The sequence below is a fragment of the Prionailurus viverrinus genome, chromosome A2 (genome assembly GCF_022837055.1).
Source record: "Prionailurus viverrinus isolate Anna chromosome A2, UM_Priviv_1.0, whole genome shotgun sequence".
NCBI lineage: Eukaryota > Metazoa > Chordata > Mammalia > Carnivora > Felidae > Prionailurus > Prionailurus viverrinus.
The window spans coordinates 24,910,339-24,934,987 of record NC_062562.1 but is presented as its reverse complement, the minus strand read 5'-3'; the positions used below and the strand labels follow the sequence as shown (position 1 = coordinate 24,934,987).

General features: G+C 37.6%; 1 protein-coding gene across 3 annotated transcripts in view; it reads left to right on the top strand.

Moving 5' to 3' along the window:
- The window catches only part of DNAH12 (dynein axonemal heavy chain 12), a 227,759-nt gene that overhangs the window by 5,745 nt on the left and 197,365 nt on the right, over window positions 1–24,649 (top strand). Inside the window, exons 1-10 of one of the 3 annotated variants that reach the window (XM_047849472.1) lie at window positions 2,773–2,922; window positions 3,187–3,259; window positions 3,966–4,144; window positions 14,477–14,558; window positions 14,731–14,757; window positions 17,869–18,058; window positions 18,887–18,959; window positions 19,977–20,135; window positions 20,339–20,534; window positions 24,299–24,487. In XM_047849472.1, coding sequence (XP_047705428.1) covers window positions 3,975–4,144; window positions 14,477–14,558; window positions 14,731–14,757; window positions 17,869–18,058; window positions 18,887–18,959; window positions 19,977–20,135; window positions 20,339–20,534; window positions 24,299–24,487 — 1,086 coding nt within the window. In that variant the 5' untranslated portion in view covers window positions 2,773–2,922; window positions 3,187–3,259; window positions 3,966–3,974. Of the gene's footprint in view, window positions 1–2,772; window positions 2,923–3,186; window positions 3,260–3,905; window positions 4,145–14,476; window positions 14,559–14,730; window positions 14,758–17,868; window positions 18,059–18,886; window positions 18,960–19,976; window positions 20,136–20,338; window positions 20,535–24,298; window positions 24,488–24,649 lie in introns of those variants that run through there. The other 2 variants (XM_047849470.1, XM_047849471.1) reach the window with 2 other exon arrangements.

Genomic DNA, 24,649 nt, shown 5'->3' with positions numbered 1-24,649 from the left:
TTTTTTCAAAGCAAAAGTTTTATTAAAATCCCAGCTGGCTGTTTTGCAGAAATTGACAAACCGATCCTAATATTTATATGGAAATGCAAAGGACGTAGAAGAGTTAAAATCACTACTTTCTATAAAAGAACAAAATTGAAGGACTGACACTACCCAATTTTAAAACTATAACCATTCTTAATAAAGCTGCAGTAATCAAGTCAGTGTGGCATTGGTATAAAAATAGACATGTAGATCAATGGAACAGAATTGAGTGTCTAGAAATAAACCCTTACATTATGGTCAATTTCTTTCTTTCTTTCTTTCTTTCTTTCTTTCTTTCTTTCTTTCTTTCTTTCTCTTTTTTGTTGTCAATTCTTTTTCAACAAACATGCCAAGGCAATTCAGTGGGGAAAAGACAACTTTTTAAAAAAAATGATACTGGAACAATTATATATCTACATGCAAAAAAAAAAATGAACTTGGATCCATACCTCTCACCAAATATAGAAATTTACTGTAAATAGATCATAGATCTAAATATAAAACCTAAACCTAGAGGAAAATATAGGAGAAAATCTTCATGACCTTATCTTTCATACGTCATAACCTCAAATGCATGACCCATAAAGAAAAAAAGTATCTTGAGTTTGATTTTATAAAAGATTAAAGACTTGCTCTTCAAAAGACATCATTAAGAAGATGAAAAGGTAAGCTATAGACCAAGAGAATGTGTTTGCAAATTATCTGATAAAGGACTTGTATTTAGAATATAAAGAACTCTTACAACTAACTGATAAAAAAGTTAAATAATCCAATTTAAAATGGATGAAAGGTATGAATAGACATTTCATCAAAAAAAGATATGTTAGTGGATAATAAGCATAATGAAAAGATGTTCAACATCATTAGTATTTAGGGAAATGTAAATTAAAAACACAAGATGCCACAATGTGCTCCCTAGAATGGCTGTAATAAAAAAAAATACATGATGCCAAGTGTTGGCAATAATATGGAGAAATTGGACCCCTTATATATTGCTGGTAGGAATATAAAATCTTTTAGCCACTTTGGAAAACAGTTTGACAGTTTCTTAAAAGGTTAAACATAGCCTTACCATTCAACACAGTAATTCCACTCTAGGTTTCTACTGATGAGAAGTGAAAATGTATGTTCATCCACACACCCATACGTGAATGTCATGGTTGTTCATAATAGCTCCAAACTGGAATCAATCCAAATATCCATCAACTGGTGAATGGATAAACCAAATATGACATATATATATATATATATATATATATATATATATATATATATATATAATGGAGGACTATTTAGCAATGAAAATGAACTTTTGTTACATACTACACTTGGATGAATCTCAAACATATTATCATTAAGTGGAAGAAGCCAGACACAAAAGACTATATAAGTTTTTATTCCACTTATATGAAAATTTCAGAAATTGTAAATCTGTAGAGGCCAAAAGCAAATCAGTGGTTGCCTGGGCTGGATGTGGGAGTGGGGATTGACTGCATATGAGCCCAAGGGAACTTTGTGCAATGATGGAAATGTTTTTGCTCTGAATCTTGGTAATGGTTGTACAACTCTCTCCATTTGCTAAAAAAATCATTGTTGGGGGCATCAGTCTAGCTCAGTCAGTAGAGCATGTGACTCTTGATCTAAAGGTTGTAAGTTCAAGCCCCACATTGGGTGTAGAGATTACTTAAAACATAAAATATTTTTTAAAAATTAAATGTTTACAACTAGGAAATAGCATTGAATTATATACTTTAAAATGGTAAGTTTTACAGTGTATAAATTATACCTCCATAAAGCTGCTTAAAAAAAGATACGCATTGTATTAGGGTTTAATGAGGGAAGTGGAACCAGATGTTATATATCCCTTATATACATCCATATGTATGTATATGTGTATATATGGATTTATTACAAGGAATTAGCTTATGCAATTGTGGGGACTGGTTAAGCAAGTCCAACATCTATAGGGCAGGCTGTCAGGAAGGAAACATCCAGACAGGAGAGAGCAATTATAAACCTAACTGCTTGTTAGAGTCTGACTCAGTGCATGCCTAAACCTTCTCTTTGAAAGGATTTCCACTGATTAAGTCAGACCCACACAGATACTCTCTCTAGTTTAACATCAATTTATTAGGGATTTGAATTGTACTTGCAAAATCTCTTTATTGCAGCACTAGAATAGTGTTTGATTGAATAACTGGGAGAAGATGTGGGTATAATACAAAAGACTGCTATCTTCTCTTAAGTCCACAGCTTTAGTTTAGCTTAAGCAAGTGTCAAAAAAATATCACATATTTATATAAGTATTTTGTTTTCTACAGGAAGACAGTTTCCTATTACAAGCTACAAGGATATTTAACCTGTTCATTCACTCACCTGCATGTTTTCAGAGGACCTGCTGTGTGCCAGACATACAAGTTAGGCTGTACTCTAAAAACAATTCTTTACATTACTAGCACATAAAAGATGCTCAAATATTTGTTGAATGAATATGCCATCAATATACCACCAGGACTTACTCACCCCCCAATTTTATTTATGCACATGATGTTTGTGTAGGCTCTTATCATTTAGATGGAGTATCCATTGTGCAGCCTCAAATAGCAAAGTTTCACCTTTCTATCTCCAAGCATACACGCAAAATTGGCACACTGTAACCTTTTTTATGAAGGATTTCCTGAAAGAAAAGTGCTGTATAAACAAATATCAAATATAGAAACAAACTAACCCATATTGCTGATTATTTACAGTGAAGTCACTGCTAGAAGACTTGATCCTCCTGTGAGAGCGAGTGTGTACATAATCCTATTTTCCAACACATCCGAATTTCCAGTCTTGCAGGTTTCCACAACTTGAAGATCCTGATTCCCTGGACCCGTTCCAAGGGAAGGCAGTTAGGTAAAAAAATCTCATTCACTCACCCTCCATTCGTGATTAACTAGTAACGAACTGAGTAATGAATTATTGTGACAGGTGATCCTAGTCTGTTGCAGCTGAGCATGTGCCCTCTCCAGGCAACCTCTACCCAGTCTCTGCAGCCGCAACCGCGACAGTTTCCATGGCGACAACTTTGTTTGTACGCTACAAGCGACGGCCCAGCTCTTCCCGAGCGGTGGGATTCCCAGAGATTTCACACTTTGTTTTTCCTCTTCCTTTCACCAGAGAAGAAACTAAGTAACTGAACCGTTTGCCTCTCGTCTGCGCAGCTGGGAAGTGGTGAAAAGCAATCAGATAGGTACTTCTTGTCCTCAGCTTTTCTCTTCCCTCTTCTCCCAGAGCCGAAGGTCTCTAACTAGGTGCCGACAGAAATACTCTCTTTTTCAAGGCAGGAATCTGCACATTCTGTGGGCGTTGACGGCAAAAACAGCTGGTATCACAGTTAATTGTTCAACATTTACATGACATTTTAGATTTCTTGTGCGTTAAGTATGCCTGTTGTTGCTTGGCCACCGTATCACTTCCTTGGAAGGAGCAAGACTAAGATAGAATATTGATGTTTAAAAATCTTAATGATGTCAAGCATCAGCTTCTTTGGGAGAGGGATTATACCTGAACAACTGGATTTTTTGGTAGTGGTGTTGGTGTTGGTGTTGGTTTGCATTTTAGAGAACAATTTGAACCCAGGATTTTAGAACTGAAGGGGTATTTAGAGAGTGTCTAATCCAGTTCCTCAATTTCATCCTGGGGGAAACTGAAACCCTAACTGGGAAGTGACTGGATTCATTTCTTCGTAGCAAGTGGGATGTGGAGCTGTAACAGGAATCCCTCCCAGTTACCTCAACTGTCATTCTTTAACACCAAACTTGGGAGGAAGATCTCAAAAGGTCTGGAATTTTTGGAATTGATATCTAAGATATGCTATGAGTATATCGAGGCTAACATTTACAATAACTGCTTTATAGGCCTTTTCTCCTCAGAGTATAAAGTATTTTAATCTTTAGGAGACCAAAATGTCGGATGGAAACAAAGCTGTCATTGCAGCAGAAAAGGAAGCTCTGAACTTGAAGTTGCCTCCTATTGTGCGCCCCCCTGAAAACATAGGTGTTGATACACCAGCACAAAGTAAACTGCTGAATTACAGAAGATATAAGGAGCAGCAGAAGACAATTAATCAGTTAGTGTAAGTAGCATATTGGTAAATAATTCTTTGGAATTCAAGTGAAATAATTAGTGTTCATATTCTCATAAAAAAAACTTTAACTATGTAGGTTGTTAAGGGGCAAATGTTCAGTTAGGGAAACAATTTAAAAAGTCATCACAAAGTTAATGTTATATATCACTATATGTATATATCTTATATGTCACTATATATAGCGACTATATCTATGTATCTAATATATATGTTATACATATATATGTCACTGTATCTATAGTTCATATAGTGATTGTGCTAATCACTGCTTATTCTAAGCATTGTTTTTTTATCACTTCACCTGTATTTCTCACAACTACCCTATAAAATAGGTACTATTCTTATCACCTCTAGTTTATAAACGTAGGTCTACTCAATGTTTTAGTTCACTTAGAGAATAACGAACAAGGTGCCTTAGGAGTTACATATTGTTCTTACTCCAAAACCTTTCATCGTCTTCCATTGTTATGTTGAACTACTTGCAGTTCCAGGAGTATATTTTTCACAGTTTAGTGAAAAAATAAATTTCATAATTGCTCCCTGCAATTTCCTTCACTGGAAAATATTTGTCTGCCTGAATATTTATACTAGTTCTTCAAGGCTTACTTTATGGATCATCTCCTGTGGAAAGCTGTTTCCTAATCCCCTTTGTACAGCTTTAATTTTTATTATGTATTTCTTTTACATCAATTTATTTAGTAGATATTAACTACCAACTGTTACACAGACATTGTGCTTGTTACTAGGGAGACCATAGAGAATACAACAGAAGGGAGTCTTTAAGATGCTTATATTTTAGTGGGAGGAGACATAGTAAACATTTAAAAACAAACAAACAAACAAACAAAAAGAGTATGTTAACCTTTCAAGTGATGTTGAGCACTGTGAAGATATGAGATTGTGAGATAGAGAGGGAAGGTGTTCTAGGAACATCACAGGAAAGTTCTGTGGAGATGATATTTAAGTAGAAATCTAAAGAATAGGAAGTTTTTTGTTTTTTGGTTAAAAAAATTTTTTTTAACATTTATTTATTATTGAGAGACAGAGAGACTCAGAGGGTGAGCAGGGGAGGGGCAGAGAGAGAGGGAGACACAGAATCTGAAGCAGGCTCCAGGCTCTGAGCTGTCAGCACAGAGCCTGACATGGGGCTCGAACTCACAAATCATGCAAGATCATGACCTGAGCCGAACTCAGCCGCTTAACTGACTGAGTCACCCAGGCGCTCTTAAGAATAGGAAGTTTTTCATTTAAATAAACATGAGAACAGCACTCTAGCAAAGGAGATAGCAAGCATTGAAAGTCCTGGTATATGAATGCTTTCGCATGTCCTGGGAACTGACAAAGGCCAGGGTCACTAGAGTATCAGGGGCCTGGGGAAGAGTGATACCAGGTAAAGGTGGAGAGAAAGGTGGGGGCAGATTGTGAAAGGTTTTGTAAGCCATGAGAATGAATTCAGATTCCACTTTAAGTACAATGGAAGCCATTGAAATGTTTTAAACTGGGACATGATATGAAATTCACTCTGGCTATTAAGAATAGACTGAAGTGGGGAAAGGGAGAAAGCGAGAGTAGTAGGAAACAAGGAGACCAGGTGGGATGCTTTTGTAGTAGCAGAGATGAGAGCTTACAGTGGTTTGATAAGGCTGGAAACAGGGCAGGAGGAGAGAACTAAATTTGCAGGGGATATGTTTGGGTCCAGAATCAGTAGAACTTGCTATTGGATTGACTTTGGTAACAAGGTGGATGGTAGTGTTTATATCTGTAAAGAATCAGAGGTCCAGGAGATTGGGGAGGTAGTTTTTGAAGTTGAGTAGCTTATGTGACATCTAAGGGGAAATATGTTAAGTAGGCAGATGGATATGTAAGAGCAAAGATCTAGGCTAAAGATACAAATTTGGGAACCAACAGAATGTAGATAATTGTTAAAGCTATGGGGAATAGTTCAAATCACCTAGAGAGAGCAAACAGAGAGGAGAAGAAGGCCCAGAACTAAGCTTCTAGGATGGAGCTAGAATGTATTATGCTAAGAGAAATAAGCCAATCAGAGAAAGACATACCATATGATTTCACTCATATGTGGAATTTAAGAAACAAAACAGATGAACATATATGAGAAGGGAGAAAAAAAGGAGGAGTGAGGGAGACAAATCTCAAGAGACTCTTAACAACAGAGAACAAACTGAGGGTTGATGGAGGGATGTGGGTGGGGGGATGGGTTAGATGGGTGATGGGCACTAAGGAGGGCACTTGTTAGGATGAGCACTGGGTGTTGTATGTAGATAATGGATCACTAAATTCTATGCCTGAAACTAATACTGCACTGTATGTTAACTAACTAAAAATTAAATAAAAATTAAAAAGAAGGAATTATATTTAAATCTTCAGTGCAGAAGGGTCAATCAGCAAATAGATTGAGGAAGTATGACTTCCTCAAGTACACAATGTATTGTTGTTTCTTAGTCGCTCCTCTCTTCTACTTTCACATGTCTAAGGGCAGAGATCTCTCTTGGAAGTAAATTAAAAAGAAATAAATTCTGGGGCGCCTGGGTGGCTCAGTCGGTTAAGCGTCCGACTTCGGCTCAGGTCATGATCTCGCGGTCTGTGGGTTCGAGCCCCGCGTCGGGCTCTGTGCTGACAGCTCAGAGCCTGGAGCCTGTTTCCGATTCTGTGTCTCCCTCTCTCTCTGACCCTCCCCCATTCATGCTCTGTCTCTCCCTGTCTCAAAAATAAATAAACATTAAAAAAATTAAAAAAAAAAAAAAAATAAAAAAAATAAAAAGAAATAAATTTAAAAAACCATTATTGCACTATATGCTAATTAACTTGGATGTAAATTATAAATAAATAAATAAAAATTTCAAAAAAGGGCAGAGATCTCAACAAAAAAGCACAGTGTCTGGCATGTTATTGTTGGTGAACTGAATGAGTGAATAAATGAATTTTTAAAAAATACATATAAAAATATGTATTTTTATTTGAGAGAGAGAGAGCATGAGTGGGGGAGAGGGGCAGAAGGAAAGAGAGAGAGAGAGAAAATCTTAAGTGGGCTCCACACTCAGTGCAGAGCCTGATGCACAGGGCTGGATCCTACCACCCTGGGATCATGACCTGAGCTGAAATCAAGAGTCAGACACTCAACTGCTCCACCGACTGAGCCACCCAGGCACCCTGAATAAATGAATTTTCAAAAGAGGAACATAACTCTATGCTTTGTATAGACATATAAGTAGTACCTCTCTCATTTGGGTGCTTAATAAAAAAAAATAGTGTCTCAAAATTGTCTTAAGCATAGTGCTTTATTAATACTGAGATTAGAATTGCCATTGTTTATTTAGGGAAAATTCATTTGCAATTAAAGTTTTTTATACCAGAAACACTTTTTTTTTTTTCCTGGAAAACTGTGGATTTTGTTTCTTCATCTCTTTCTACCTCTACCTATTAGGATATAGAGATGAGATTTCCCTGGGTTGAAGATGGGGTGAAGTCTGTTGATAGAGTTCCAGGACTGAGACAGGATGTAAGTTATCTTGGGCCAAACTGGGCCCCTCCTGTGGCCAGTGTCTGGGAACACTTAGCTGAGACAAAATCATTTTATAGCTTTCCAGAGTCCCAGGAATGAGTTACTTCTTCCTTAGCCACTATCTCCATCTTGATTTAGACCAGCCTTTCTCTCCTTCACTGCACTGTACTCCTTCACTGCATCTCTCACACAGTCTTTTGAAATTATCCAATTTTTGTTTATTTATTTGTTTGTGATTGTCAACATACAAAGCAAAAACAGGCAGGGAATGAAAAGGCTCACTTGTATATTCTTCTCAACTCTTTGTATGTATAGCCAGTAGGAGAAAACACACCCCAGGAAACTGTTGCTATCTTAAAGGATGGCTTTTCTTATATAATGAGGTCAAGGAGGTCAGGCATATATTTGCTGGGATAATTAGAGTGCAAGTCAGCGAGTGCCAGCTAGCATACCAAAGTATAAGGCAAATTCCTTGAAAGTATGGATCGCTGAGAACTAGGCTATTCAGGGAAATAATGATGGATGAAAGGAAGTCTGGCTGGCACCTTGATGATTAATAAAGAAAAGAGGAATAAAGTTATCCCAGCCACATTTTCTATTTCATGTGAAAACGCCTTTGGAATTTTAGTTTAGTCAGATTCAGTAAGATTCAACATGGAAATGAAGCTACTCAAAAAAACCAATTCAGGGGTTCCTGGCTGGGTAAGTCGGTAGAGCATGGGACTCTTGATCTTGTAGTCAAGAGTTCAAGTTCCACATTGGGCATAGAGCCTACCTTAAAAAAAAAAAAAAGAAAAAAAAAGCAAATTCAGTCTTATGCTGCTTTAATAAATGTAGAATTTTAGAATGGTAGAAAATTTTCACTCTGCACTGATCAAACAACATCTGTAGTTCTGGGGTCACGCTTTAAGAGGGATGTTGATAAACCATAACAGCCATAGAAGAGAGAGGAATTTTGAAACTATCCCATCTTTAAAGGAGGCTGATTTGCTTAATGGAGTATAGACTGGCATCACACAGGCTTGGGTTCATACCCTGTCTCTGCAGCTTATTAGCCATGCATGAATTTGGCAAGTTAAATAACTACTTGTTATCATCTTCCTATCTGTAAGATGGAGATAAGAATAGTGCTTTTCTCTTAGAATTTAATGAGAGTTGGGGCGCCTGGGTGGCGCAGTCGGTTAAGCATCCGACTTCAGCCAGGTCACGATCTCGCGGTCCGGGAGTTCGAGCCCCGCGTCAGGCTCTGGGCTGATGGCTCAGAGCCTGGAGCCAGTTTCCGATTCTGTGTCTCCCTCTCTCTCTGCCCTTCCCCCGTTCATGCTCTGTCTCTCTCTGTCCCAAAAATAAATAAATGTTGAAAAAAAAATTAAAAAAAAAAGAATTTAATGAGAGTTAAAGGAGATCCATGTACTTACAGATCTTAAGCTAATGCCTAGAACATAATAAGCTCACAATAAGTGGTAACTTTTATTGGTAGTAATAGTTGAAAGAACTGGACGAGTACCATCAAGTTTTGAAGGGCAACAGAAAAAAAAATATGACTTTTTGTGTATAGCTCTGGAGAATAAAAGTTACAAGGATACAACTCAATTTAAAAATCAACTAGCTGAGGGGCACCTGGGTGGCGCAGTCGGTTAACCGTCTGACTTCAGCCAGGTCACGATCTCGCGGTCCGGGAGTTCGAGCCCCGCATCAGGCTCTGGGCTGATGGCTCGGAGCCTGGAGCCTGTTTCCGATTCTGTGTCTCCCTCTCTCTCTGCCCCTCCCCCGTTCATGCTCTGTCTCTCTCTGTCCCAAAAATAAATAAACGTTCAAAAAAAGAAAAAATTAAAAAAAAATAAACTAGCTGACAATAAATTGGGCTACCTCAGAAAGTGATGAAAGCCACCTCCCTCACTCATCTCAGGGTACAACTTGATGTTTTTGAGAGTATTCATGTATCAAATAAGGTACTGAATTAGATATACAAGGTTTTTTCCAAATCCACTATTCTGATCATTCCACAGATATTTATTGACTTTGATGGATGTTATCTAAGTGTTGTGCATAGAGCAATGAACTAAACAGACATGGTCCTTGTCTCTCTGGAGCTTACCAATCTATGTTTATGGTTCTGGTGGCCATCTTTTCCTTGAAATTCATTCTGGTTCTCCACTTGCCTCTCTGACCACATCTTTGCCTCCTTCAATTGTGATTTTTTTCTCATTCCTGTCATGCTTGGCATCCTCCAATCTTCTTTCTCGGTCTCTTTTCTTTTCCTTGTATTCTCTGCTTTGGCCATCTTCTCCAGTGTATTAACCTTTACAAACTAGTGGATTTATCTTCCTAAAAATGTTTCCATGCTCAAAAACTCTCAGCAACTCCCATTGTCTATTGAATAAAAAAACCTGCTATTTGAGCCCCTTAATTGGATATTCCAGTCCATTTCTCCAAACTTATCTTCATCTGATCCCATAACCTCTGAGCATATTAGACAACTTTCCACTACTCCCTGTTTTTTCCTTTGATCATTCCCTTGCCTTCCTGTTTCTCAGGAGAGTCTTGTGTTTCAGATCCATCTACCCAGGAAAACTACATCTGTACCTGAAATCCTTTCTTTTATTTAAAGCTCATTGTAAATTCTAACTTGTTCATGTGGCCTTTACAGATACCTCCAGGTAGAAGTGAACTTGTCCCCTCCTCTGAACCATCAGAGTCCCATGCCTTTCATGTGGTACCTGTTTTTATCTCCTCACCATTTCAGTTTATAAATTCCTTGAGATTTGTTGTTGTTATATATATTTTTAAAAGATGTCTTTAGGGGCGCCTGGGTGGCGCAGTCGGTTAAGCGTCCGACTTCAGCCAGGTCACGATCTTGCTGTCTGTGAATTCGAGCCCCGCGTCAGGCTCTGGGCTGATGGCTCGGAGCCTGGAGCCTGTTTCCGATTCTGTGTCTCCCTCTCTCTCTGCCCCTCCCCCGTTCATGCTCTGTCTCTCTCTGTCCCAAAAATAAATAAAAACGTTAAAAAAAAATTTTAAAAGATGTCTTTATTTTGAGAGAGAGAGAGAGAGAGAGAGAGAGAGAGAGAGAGCACAAGGGCACTTGAGCAGGAGAGGGACAGAGAGAGAGGGAGAGAGAAAATCCTAAGCAGGCTCTGTGCTGTCAGCATAGAGCCAGTCATGGGGTTTGAATTCAATTTAAGAACTGGGAAATCATGACCTGAGCCGAAACCAAGAGTCAGATGCTCAACCAGCATCTGACCACTAGCTCACCAGTCAGGTGCTCCTATTGGTGTTATACTTTAATAAAACCTAGTAGAGTGTCTCGCATAATATAAGCATTGAATAAATATTTGGTGACAGATGGATTAGATGATGATATAACTTTATTTAAAGAGGAAATTATATTTTATAGATGATAAATTCCAACATTCAAATTGTTTATTGAGTACTTACTGTGTGCCAAATACTATTCTGGACATTTAGAGACAAGGCAATGAGTAAAACAATCTACAGCATGTAATATGTCAAATAGTGGTAAGTTCTATGAAGCAAGGTGAGGATGAAAGGATTGGATAGTGAAGGAAGTGCTACCTAATATAAGGGGTAAGATAAGGCTTCTCTGACAGAGTGGCATTTGAATAGGCACAATACACATGACGGCCCACTAGACATGAGGATTAACTTAAAATTTGTCCATAAGTTTTTATTGAAAAAAAAATGTCATTTTTACTTTTAGTCTCATTCTTTTACGGTATACATGAATAATTTGAAAACTAAGGATTTGTTTCTTATAGAAAATTCAGAGGCACCTGGGTGACTCAGTAGATTGAGCAACTGACTCTTGATTTTAGCTCAGGTTATGATACCAAGGTTGTGGGATTGTCTCTCCCTGGGTGTGGAGCCTGCTTGAGATTTTCTCTCTCCCTCTCCCTCTTCCCCTCCCCCATGCTCTCTCTCTCAAAAAACAGAGAGAGAGAGAGAGAGAGGGAGAGAGAGAAAAATTCAGTAAGATAAATAACTCTTGAATATCTCTTCTTTTTTTAAAAATATAATTTATTGTCAAGTTAGCTAACATACAGTGTATACAGCGTGCTCTTGGTTTCGAAGGTAGATTCCCGTGACTCATCGCTTACATATAACACCCAGTGCTCATCCCAACAAGTGCCCTCCTCAATGCCCATCAACCATTTTCCCCTCTCCCCCGCCCCCCATTGAATATCTCTTCTTTAAGTATAATTGAAAAGATGTTCAAATTGTAATGCTTATTATTATTATCATTATTATTATTATTATTGAAGTAAACTCTATCCCCCCCCCCTTGCAGTTCAAATAATGGCCCCAAGGTCATGAGTGACATGCTCTACCAACTGAGCCAGCCAGACACTCTTAAACTGTAATGTTTTAATATATTCTAATGTTATCTTCAAGAGAGTCAGACATTTTTTTAATAGCTAATGATTTTATTATTATTTTTTTTAGTAATAGCACCAACAGATGCCATGAATTTATTGAAGGGTTCTATATAAGCAATTGCATGTATTTTTTTAATATAATTTATTGTCAAGTTGGCTAACATACAGTATGTAGTGTGCTCTTGGTTTTTGGGGTAGATTCCCGTGTTACATACAACACCCAGTGCTCATCCCACAAGTACCCTCCTCGATGCCCATCACCCATTGTCTCCTCTCTCCTACACCCCCATCAACCCTCAGTTTGTTCTCTGTATTTAAGAGTTTCTTAGGGGGGGCGCCTGGGTGGCTCAGTCGGCTAAGCATCCGACTTCAGCTCAGGTCACGATCTCACAGTTCATGGGTTCGAGCCCCACATCAGGCTCTGTGCTGACAGGTCAGAACCTGGAGCCTGTTTCAGATTCTGTGTCTCCCTCTCTCTCTGACCCTCCCCCAATCATGCTCTATCTCTCTCTGTCTCAAAAATAAATAAATGTTAAAAAAAAAATTAAAAAAAAAAAGAGTTTCTTAGGGTTTGTTTCCCTGTCTCTCTGTTTGTAACTATTTTTTCCCTTCCCTTCCCCCCCATGGTCTTCTGTTAAGTTTCTCAAGATCCACATATGAATGAAAACATATGATATCTGTCTTCCTCTGACTGACTTATTTCATTTAGAATAATACCTTCCAGTTCCATCCACATTGATGCAAATGGCATGATTTCATTCTTTCTCGTTGCCAAGTAGTATTCCATTGTATGTATATATAAACCACATCTTCTTTATCCATTCTTCAGTTGATGGACATTTAGGCTCTTTCCATAATTTGGCTAATGTTGAAAGTGCTGCTGTAAACATTGGGGTACATGTGCCCCTATGAATCAGCACTCCTGTATCCTCTGGATAAATTCCTAGTAGTGTTATTATTGCTGGGTCGTAGGGTAGTTTTATTTTTAATTTTTTGAGGAAACTCCACACTGTTTTCCGGAGCAGCTACACCAGTTTGCATTCCCACCAACGGTGCAAGAGGGTTCCCATTTCTCCACATCCTCGCCAGCATCTGTTGTTTCCTGAGTTGTTAATTTTAGCTACTCTGACTGGTGTGAGGTGGTATCTCAGTGCGGTTTTGATTTGTATTTCCCTGATGATGAGTGATGTTGAGCATCTTTTCATGTGTCTGTTGGACATCTGGATGTCTTCTTTGGAAAAGTGTCTATTCATGTCTTTTGCCCATTTCTTTACTGGATTATTTGTTTTTCAGGTGTTGAGTTTGGTAAGTTCTGTATAGATTTTGGATACTAAGCCTTTATCCGATATGTCATTTGTAAATATCTTTTCCCATTGCATCAGTTGCCTTTTAGTTTTGTTGATTGTTTCCTTTGCATTGCAGAAGTTTTTATCTTGATGAGGTCCCAATAGTTCGTTTTTGCTTTTAATTCCCTTGCCTTTGTAGATGTGTTGAGCAAGAAGTTGCTGTGGCTGAGGTCAAAGAGGTTGTTGCCTGCTTTCTCCTCTAGGGTTATGATGGTTTCCTGTCTCACATTTAGGTATTTCATCCATTTTGAGTTTATTTTTGTGTATGGTGTAAGAAAGTGGTCTAGTTTCATCCTTCTGCATGTTGCTGTCCAGTTCTCCCAACACCATTTGCTAAAGAAACAGTCTTTTTTCCATTGGATATTCTTTCCTGCTTTGTCAAAGATTAGTTGGCCATACTTTTGTGGGTACACTTCTGGGTTCTCTATTCTCTTCTATTGGTCTATGTGTCTGTTTTTGTGCCAATACCATACTGTCTTGATGATTACAGCTTTGTAGTAGAGGCCAAAGTCTGGGATTGTGATGCCTCCCGCTATGGTTTTCTTTTTCAATATTACTTTGGCTATTTGGGGTCTTTCATGGTTCCATACAAATTTTAGGATTGTTTGTTCTAGCTTTGAGGACAACGTTGGTGCAATTTTGATTGGGATTGCATTGAATATGTAGATAGCTTTGGGTAGTATTGACATTTTAACAGTATTTATTCTTCCAATCCATGAGCATGGAATGTTTTTCCATTTCTTGGTGTCTTCTTCAATTTCCTTCATAAGTTTTCCATAGTTTTCAGCATACAGATCTTTTCTATCTTTGGTTAGGTTTATTCCTGCATATTTTATGGTTCTTGGTGCAATTGTAAATGGGATTAATTTCTTGATTTCTCTTTCTGTTGCTTCATTATTGGTGTATAGAAATGCAACCGATTTCTGTACATTGATTTTGTACACTGCACCTTTGCTTAATTCATGTATCAGTTCTAGTAGCCTTTTGGGGAAGTCTTTTGGGTTTTCCATGTAGGGTATCATGTTGGAGTCAGACATTTTTTAACTATAAATTTCAGAATTGATGGAGCTAAAAGAAGTTTAGACAGAACACTGGATAAAAGAACACTGCCAACACCAGAGCCAGATTATCCTCTAACTGTAAGTTTATGTTTTCTCTTTAAAAAGTTTGTCCTTATACAATTTTAATTCTTATTTACTTTAAGTCAATCTCAACATAACTAGTATTTTTAAGAGAATAATATGTACATTTAAATCACTTAGAATTTTTTCTCCTTGGTTTAATTATGTCTTATTTGTTTGCTTTTGACAGATGACCAGTGAAATTAAAAAGAAAGGAGTGAGTTCAATTTTTTATATTTCTTTTTTTGAAAATGTTCAAAGAAATTATTACAAAGTAGCTCCTTCTAAGACCACCTGCTAATAAGACCCATTCTAGAAGAGAAAAAATATTTAGAAACTGAGATTTTAATTTTCTGTAAAGGAACAAACATGTCATGGATGACAAATATGGGATTTAAGAATTATATTTTTGTTGCCATTTGTTATTTGAGAATTAGTTGTAAATGTTTTAGTTCCTATTTCAAAAAGTAGGAAAAAATTTAAAAATTGCAGTTATGAAGGAAATGCATTTCCCTTTTCATTGTTCTGATATTGATATAATGATGATTACTTATTGAGAATCCAGAGGGTGCTAGACACATGGTAGGTGCTGGATTTTAAAAAATGGTACTGACTGCATGGGTGACAACATGGGCCTATGGTATAATTGGTGGAAGATGATAACATGTAAAATGTATTTAACAGCAAAGGATATGGAAACTTATGCAGCTGTCTACACAAAAGAGAAATTCATGCAGCATGTTCCCAGATGGGAGTACAGGCTTTCCAAGTCTCTTCAAGTTCCTGTTGGGGATGAAGGGCTCAGGATACCTTCCTGTATTGAGGATCTTTGGGAGAACCTAATTTTATCTACTCTAAGTTTTTTCTTTTCTTTTCTTTTCTTTTCTTTTCTTTTCTTTTCTTTTCTCTCTTCTCTTCTAAATTTCCTTTCCTTTCATTTCCTTTCCTTTTCTTTCTTTCTTTCTTTCTTTCTTTCTTTCTTTCTTTCTCTTTCTTTCTTTCTCTATGGTCTTCTTCCTTCACTTTCTCCCTCCCAAATTTTCTGGAGACCTTGGCTCTGTATTTGCCTCTTTAATAGATACAAGAACTGATACAAAGCATTCATAAATATTTAACATGAGGTTGGGTGAATTGCAGAATGTACCTGTGTGTATGCACTTAGCATCCTCACTCTTTGTCCAGAGTTCTTGCCTTCTAGTGTCTTACAATCTAAAACAGGCAGCTGGGCATGACACAGTCTTTCATTCCTGAACCCACTGCTCTTGGTCATCTGGCATGTAGGAACTCCACCTCTTCATCATTAATGTCACCAGTGACCATGAATTGCCAAATCCAAGGGACATTTTTTTCAATACTGCTTTCACTAGACTTCTCACTGACTTTTCAAAAATGCTTTTACTTTTAAATAATTGGACACATGGATCCATGGAATAAATGGCCTGGAAGTAGACCTATATGAGTACAGCCAGCTAATTTTGACAAAGTGCAAAAATTAATTCAACAGAAGAAGGATAGTGTTTTCAACAAATGGGGTGGAGCAATTGGACATCCATAAAAAAATAAAACAAATAAACAACAACAAAAAAAACCCTCAAACCTCAGCCTAAATGTCACACCTTGTACAAAAATTACTAAAATTAGATCATAGATTTAAATGTAAAACATAAAACTAAACACTTTTAGGGGCACCTTTGTGGCTCAGTTGGTTAAGCGTCAGACTTTGGCTCAGGTCATGATCTCATGGTTTGGTTCGTGAGTTCAAGCCCCACATCAGGCTTGCTGCTGTCATGCAACTCTTGATCTCAGGGTTGTGAGTTTAAGCCCCACATTGGGTGTAGAGATTATTTAAATTTAGAAGCAAACCTGGAGCTAAGCAGAGTCTTCAGACTGACACAAAAAGCATAACCCATAAAAGAAAAAAACCCCAATAAATTGTATTTCATCAAAATTAAAAACTATTATTCAGTGAAAACCTTGTTTTTTAAATGTTTATTTATTTATTTTGAGAGAAAGAGAGGGAGTACAAGCAGGGGAGGGGCAGAGAGAGAAATGGAGAGAGAGAATCCCAAGCAGGCGCCAAGCTGTCAGTGCAGAGCCCAATTCTGGGCTCTATCTCATGAACCATGAGATCATGGCCTGAGCTGAAATCAAGAGTTGAATGCTTAACTGACTGAGCCACCCAGGCACCCCTATTTTTTGTTTTACAATACTGTATTCCTTGGGTGCCTGTATGGCTCAGTCGGTTGAGCATCCCACTTTGGCTCAGGTCATGATTTCAGGGCTCACAGTTTCAAGCCCCGCATTGGGCTCTGAGCTGTCAGCTGGAGGCTGCTTTGGATTCTGTCTGTCTGTCTGTCTCTCTCAAAAATAAATAAACGTTAAAAAAAATAAAAAAAACCCACAATACTGTATTCCTATGCAGAGAGTCCCAACAAATTTGGCATATTAAATTCATAGTACACTCTTAAATATTAAAGATAACCTAATTGATTTCTATTGTATATTTAAGATTCTGATGAATCTGCATTTATATGTATTTTTTTTAACATTAATTTTTGACATACAGAGAGAGAGAGAGCATGAGCAGAGGAGGGGCAGAGAGAGAAAGAGAGGGAGACACAGAATCTGTAGCAGGCACCAGGCTCTGAGCTATCAGCACAGAGCCCGATGCAGGGCTCGAACTCACGAACTATGGGATCATGCCCTGAGCTGAAGTAGGATGCTTAACCAACTGAGCCACCCAGGAACCCCAACAGTTATATGTATTTTAATACAGAAAACCTTAAACTCCAACCCTGGTTTGAGTGAAGAGTTAATGACAAGATTAGTTTTCTCAAGTGTAAAATGCAGATTTGGGGTGGGTGGGGAAACACCCTGATAATACTTTAAATTAATCAACTTGATTAATATTCTAAAATATTTGATAATACCTACACATAATTTATTGCTACTATTTCCTGTCATTTTTGGCTATTTTATCAATTGTGACTTTGTACCTTTGTGCTGGGTGCATATTTACTAATTTTTGACTGTTTAATGGATTAATGCCAAATATTTCGATGTTTGAGTGGATAACGTGGGCATGCCCAGCTTCCCTAGCCCAGGCCTTACTCCCAATTTCCAATTATTATTCATTTAATAAATATATACTGAGTACTTGAAAAAATGGTTTCTTTGCAGCTCATACTTCCGAGTGTTTTTATTCTGAAAACATGTTATTTTTCAGAATACTTCTATTCCAAAAAAATGTTGTCTTGAAAAGACAGAGCACCGGAGTTACACTGATATACCATTTAGAACATTTAGTTTTTTCTTATTACATTCTCAGTTCAACTATATTTATATGAAGCAATGTGTAGAAAGTAGTCCTATGGTGCCTATTCAGCAGGAATGGCTGGATCACATGTTAATGCTGATACCCGAGTCTTTAAAGGAAGGGAAAGAAAGAGAAAAACTTGTTGAAAGTCTCATAAATGAGGTGTCAAGTGACTTTGAAAAAAGCATGAAGAGATATCTGGGTAAGTAGCATTTCACAAATGCCAAGCTTCTTTTACTTTTGTTTCCCACCCCTTCAATCAAAAGTAGAAATATGAATAATGAATAATTTATATATTTAGCTGTATGTATTTCTTACATACTATTTTTATTTAAAGCTTTTATTTTGAGCTTATAATCTAGTCAAAATCTTTGTAATTTAAGGGAACTTTGTATAATTTTTTTTTCCTGTGCTTATTAGCTAAGGGCTTTTTCATTTTTCTCTTTGTCTTTATGGTTGTAGTTACACTGTTTACCGGATTGTAAAAAAAAAAAAGTATTAGTGTATTTAGAGAAATTTATTAGGGATTTAATATTGGAAATTTTTATTGGCATAAGTTTTTTTTAATGTTTATTTATTTTGTGAGAGAAAGAGAGAGAGAGAGCATGCAAGCAGGGGAGGGGCAGAGAGAGAGAGAGAGGGAGAATCCCAAGCAACTCCATGCTGTCAGCACAGAGACTGATGCATAGCTCGATCTCAGGAACCATGAGGACGTGACCTCAGCCAAAATCAAGAGTCCGATGCTCAACTGACCAAGCCACCCAGGAACCCCTGGAATAAATTCTCTTAAGTGGCCTTTGAGTAGATAGAATGCAAAAAGCTGAAACTTAAAGCTTTACTATATCTGAATTCACCCCTAAAGTAACACCTAAATAGTACCAACAACTTGATTTTTTTTCAAATAAAGGATTTTTTTTCTCATACTCACTTTAATGCTCAATAAGCTATATTATCCAATATGAAAAGTTAGAAAGTTTGAGTAGGACTCGTGAGAGTTTTCAAGAAATATTAATACATGTATGTGTTTTAGTGAGGAGTGTTCTCGTGAAACCTCCGGTTAAATGGCTTGAAGATGAAGGAGGCCCTTTACCTGAATCCCCTATGTGAGTAAATTATTTTAAAAACAGTATTGCATCTAGGTTTAAAAAAATTTTTTTTTAATGTTTTTATTCATTTTTGAGACAGAGAGAGACAGAGCATGAGCAGGGGAGGGGCAGAGAGAGAGGGAGACAGAATCCGAAGCAGGCTCCAGGCTGTGAGCTGTCAGCACAGACCCTGACTCAGGGCTTGAACTCACGGACTGTGAGATCATGACCTGAGCTGAAGTTGGATGCTCAACCGACTGCACCACCCAGATGCCCCTGCATCTAGGTTTTGATAACAGGTTGAAAATAAGCTGATTTAACATTTAAGTCTAGAATTGTGAAGCTATTTTGAATACATCTGAAGAATAGCACTACTGCGGTGTAACCTTGCTCTGAACTTGTCTATTTGTTGCTTACACAATCAAGGGAATCTTTAAGAATGTATAGGTCAACTTGGCCTTAAGTAACCTCTGGTGTATACCAGACAGATTTCTTCCTCTCTTCCCAGTCCTGAGTTCGTTTATCCATACCCAGGGTAACTGAGCCAGAGCACAGTGGAAGTTAGCAGGGTACCTGGCCCATCAGTCTGTCCTCTCTGAAGATAATGCACTTTCTCTCTCACTCTCTCTCTCTCTTTTTAATGTTTATTTATTTATTTTGAGAGAGAGAGAGAGAGAGAGAGAGAGAGCCGCATGTGGGCAGGGGAGGGGCAGGGAGAGAGGAAGAGAGAATTCCAAGCAGGCTCCCTGTGGTCAGCAGAGAACCTGACTCGGGGCTCAATCCCACGAATGGTGAGATAATGACCTAAGCTGAAATCAAGAGTTGGGCGCCTAACCTACTGAGCCACCCAGGTGTGCCGATAATACACTTTCAAGATCTTGATGCCTTTTTATTACATGCGTAAAGCTTTGATCGCTGACCACATTTCCCAGTCTTCTTCTCGCTTTAATATTAATTCCATGTCATAACTATTATTTCTTAAAAGTTAGAGTATATTGTTTGAATTCTGCTTGATATGGTGTTTTGCTTTTCCAGAGGACTGGATTATTCTAAGCCTTGGCATTCTAGCTATGTGCAGACAAGAAGTCAAATATTAGCTAATTTGCACATTGTTCACCCAACTATGAAAATATTACTGGATCTTGGTTATACGGCATTTTCCAATACGATTTTGCTAGATTTAACAGGAATTAGGTAAAAATCTCATATTTATTAACTAACATTTAAGATTTGAATATCTCATGCTTGAATCTTTATATTTTGACTGTAGACATTTTAAACTATGAATCTTGAGAACTTTTCTTTAGATTAAAATTTTCTTACTTTTTTCAACAATTATGTATTAGGACCAATATTTATCATTTGCTTTAAATCATTTTTATGCTTCTCATAAATAGAGCTAAAGGGCCAATTGATTGTGAATCACTAAAAAATGATCTGTCAATACAAGCTAGAAAGGCAGAAGAGAAGATATTGAACACATGGTATCCAAAGGTCATAAATCTTTTCACAAAGAAGGAGGCTCTAGAAGGCATCAGACCTGAAAAATGGGATGCATTTTATAACTGTGTTTCTACACTTATGTCAAATCAGGTAAATATATTTTATATATCTTAAATGATGATGCTATTATAATTAGTTTATTATTTTATTATATTTTAAGTTTTTATTTAAATTCTAGTTGGTTAACATACAATGTAATATTTAGTTTCAGATGTACAGTATAGTGATTCAACACTTCCATATAACACCCGGTGCTCATCACAAGTACATTCCTTAATCCCCATCACCTATTTCACCCATCCCCCACCCACATCCCCTCTGGTAACCATCATTTCTCTATAGTTAAGAGACTGTTTTTTGGTTTGCCTCTCTGTCTCTATATTTTTTCCCCCTTTACTCATTTGTTTTGTTTCTTAAATTCCACATATGAGTGAAGTCATATGGTATCTGTCTTTCTCTGACTTACTTCACTTAGCATAATACTCTCTTGCTCCATCCATGTCATTGCAAATGGCAAGATTCATTCTCTTTTTTATGGCTGAATGATATTCCATTGCATGTCTATATACCATATCTTCTTTATCCATTCATCTATCTGTGGACACTTGGGCTGCTTCCATAATTTGGCTATTGTACATAATGCTGCTATAAACTTTGGGGTGCAGGTAACATTTTGAATTAGTAATTTTGTATTCTTTGGGTAAATACCTAGTAGTGCGATTGCCTAATTGTAGGGTAGTTCTATTTTTAACTTTTTAAACAAATTTTTATTTATTTATTTTATTGTTAACTTTTTGAGGAACCTCCATACTGTTTTTTAGAGTGGCTGCTCCTGTTTATATTGCCATCAACAATGCAAGAAAATTCCCGTTTCTCCACATCCTCCCCAACACCTGTTGTTTCTTGTGTGTTTTTTTTTTTTTTTTTAATTTTTTTTTTTCCAACGTTTTTTTAATTTATTTTTGGGACAGAGAGAGACAGAGCATGAACGGGGGAGGGGCAGAGAGAGAGGGAGACACAGAATCGGAAACAGGCTCCAGGCTCCGAGCCATCAGCCCAGAGCCCGACGCGGGGCTCGAACTCACGGACCGCGAGATCATGACCTGGCTGAAGTCGGATGCTTAACCGACTGCGCCACCCAGGCGCCCCTTGTGTTTTTGATTTTAGCCATTCTGACAGGTGGGAGATGGTATCTCATCATGGTTTTGATTTGTGTTTCCCTGATGATGAGTGATGTTGAGCATCTTTTCATGTGGCTGTTAGCTATCTGTGTATCTTCTTTGGAAAAATGTCTATTTATGTCTTCTGCCCATTTCTTAATTGGATTATTCATTTTTTGGGTGCTAAATTTAAAACTGATGTTTTATTATTTTTTTAAGTATTTATTTCATTTTTGAGGGAAAGAGAGCACATAAGCGGGGAAGGGGCAGAGAGAGAAAGGGAGACAGAGAATCAAGCAGACTCCAGGCTCTGAGCTGTCAGTGTAGAGCCCGGCATGGGGCTCAAACTCACGAACTGTGAGATCATGACTTAAGGGGAAGTCAGATGCTTAACCAACTGAGCCACCCAGGTGTCCTTTAGTTTATTATTTTAAATAAAATTCTATTCAGACATAGTGCTAGGTAGTTATTTTGAAATAAGAAAAACATTTTTATCATAATTTTATTTAAATACGTTTAGCATAAAAATGCTTCATTTCTGAAGCAAGATCTGAAGCAATCTAAAATGAAAGGAAATTCTAGAAGTATGTGTCAGTATTATGAGTGATAACTGGGCTCATGCTTAAAGGCTATCAACTAATTATCTATAGCTTTATTGGAGAATATTAACAAAAAGGACTATCCCAGTAAACATTTTTTTGAACATATGAAATTTCAAGTTGATTGATTCTCATGTTTTTCTTAGTAAAATCTTGGTTTGAAATTGAATTGATCATCTTTTTTACAGTATTTATTTATTTATTTATTTATTTATTTATTTATTTATTTTGAGAAAGAGAGAGAGAGAGAGAGAGAGAGAGAGAGAGAGAGTGTGTGTGTGTGTGTGTGTGTGTGTGTGTGTGTGAGCGGGGCTGGGGCAGAGAGAGGGGGAGAGAGAATCCTAAGCAGGTTCTATGCTGTCAGCACAGAGCCTGATTTGGGGGTTGATCTCATCACTGCAAGATCATGATCTGAGCTGATATCAAGAGTCAGACGCTTAACTGACTGAGCCACTTGAATTGATCATCTTTAAAGAGAATATTAATTCTCTCCTCAAATTTTTACTATTATAGAAATACAGTTCTACAAAAACAGTTCTGAATAAAAACTTTCCCTTTTGTAAAATATCCCCAAAGATTCCATGAATTTTGCAATGTATACTTTTTAAAAGAAATTTGTATTTATTTTGAGAGAGAGAGCACACCAGTGAGAGAGGGGCAGAGAGAGAATCCCAAGCAGGCTCCACACTCAGAGCAGAGCCCGATTTAAGGCTCCATCCCAGGGGCGCCTGGGTGGCTCAGTTGGTTAAGCGTCCGACTTCAGCTCAGGTCACGATCTCGCGGTCCGTGAGTTCGAGCCCCGCATTGGACTCTGGGCTGATGGCTCAGAGCCTGGAGCCTGCTTCCGATTCTGTGTCTCCCTCTCTCTCTGCCCCTCCCCCATTCATGCTCTGTCTCTCTCTGTCTCAAAAATAAATAAACATTAAAAAAAAAAAAAAGGCTCTATCCCAGAACCATGAGATCATGACCATGACCTGAACCAAAATCAAGAGTCAGACGCTTAACTGACTGAGCCATCCAGGTGCCCTGCAACACATCCTTAAAAGGACACATTTAATATCTAGTATATAACTCTGTAATTAATATACATGATGTACTTTCTGTCTTTATCCTCTTAAGAGGACTATGATTATTTGATAAGAAATAGAGATGAGGAACATTTTGAAGATCATTATATTTGTCCCCTTGACTAAATTTCAAATAGTTGATTCTACATAAGAATGCATTATTCATAGTTTGGTGACTTATTGTCCACATTAAAAAAATTTTTTTAATGTTTATTTATTTTTAAGGGAGAGAGAGAGAGAGAGCAAACAGTAGAGGGGCAGAGAGGGAGGGAGACACAGAATCTGAAGCAGGCTCCAGGCTCAAAGCTGTCAGCACAGAGCCCAGCACAGAGCCCAACACAGGGCTTGAACTCATGAGCTGTGAGATCATCACCTGTTCCTAAGTCCGGTGCCACCCAGGTTCCCCTTATTGTGCATGTTTCTAATGTCCAGTGGCTTCACCCTCACCTGGTGATTTGCTGGAAATCCAACTCTCCGGGCTGGGGAGAAGCCCTAATTTGTAGTGTTTGCCAATTTCCTGGTGGAAATATTCCCACAGTGTAATTTTCAAGCATCCAAGGGTTTAGTAAGTGGCTCACAAAATTCTTGAATATTTAACTATCAACCTTAGCAGCTTGCTTTAGCATACTAACTGTCCCTCACCTCACGTGCATGTCACCCCATGGCACCCTCATTCTCAGGTGTTGGGCCTCTCCTCCCCTTAATCTTCACTTTGTTTAGTTTTTCTGGAATGTTTTCTGTACCATGGAAAGAATTACTGAAGAATGTGGAAGATTCTGAGTTGCCATTTTAGGACTGTTGCTAGTCTATAAAAAAAAATCAAAGTTTGCATATATCATTCTACTTATTGTTTTAGACTACACTTAGTAAGAACATACTGTGCTGAATGAAGATAATTTTGAGGACTAAATGAATTGATAGAATGAATTAATTGTAGGTAATATCTCACTGATTTTGAACAAAAGGTTAAAAGGTTAAAGGTTGAATTTGTACTTTCTAAAGTAATGCTAATTTACGACATCATGCAGCTAAAGGATTTCTTAAAGAGAACTGTAGAAGGATTTGTGAAGCTCTTTGACCAAGAAGATCAATGTGGACTGCCAATATTTAAGATGGAACTGACATTTGATGATGATAAAATGGAATTTTATCCTACCTTTCAAGATTTGGAAGATGTTGTTTTGGGTTTGGTAGAGCGAATAACTGAAGCTCTGCAGGTATTTCGTCTTCCTTATCCATTGGGTTTCTTTATATGGGCCTCTTTCAGTATTTTATTATTTTATTTTAATTTTATTATTATTTTTTAATATTTATTTATTTGGGGGGAGAGTGCAAGCGAGGGAGGGGTAGAGAGAGGGCGCCATAGGATCCAAAGCAGG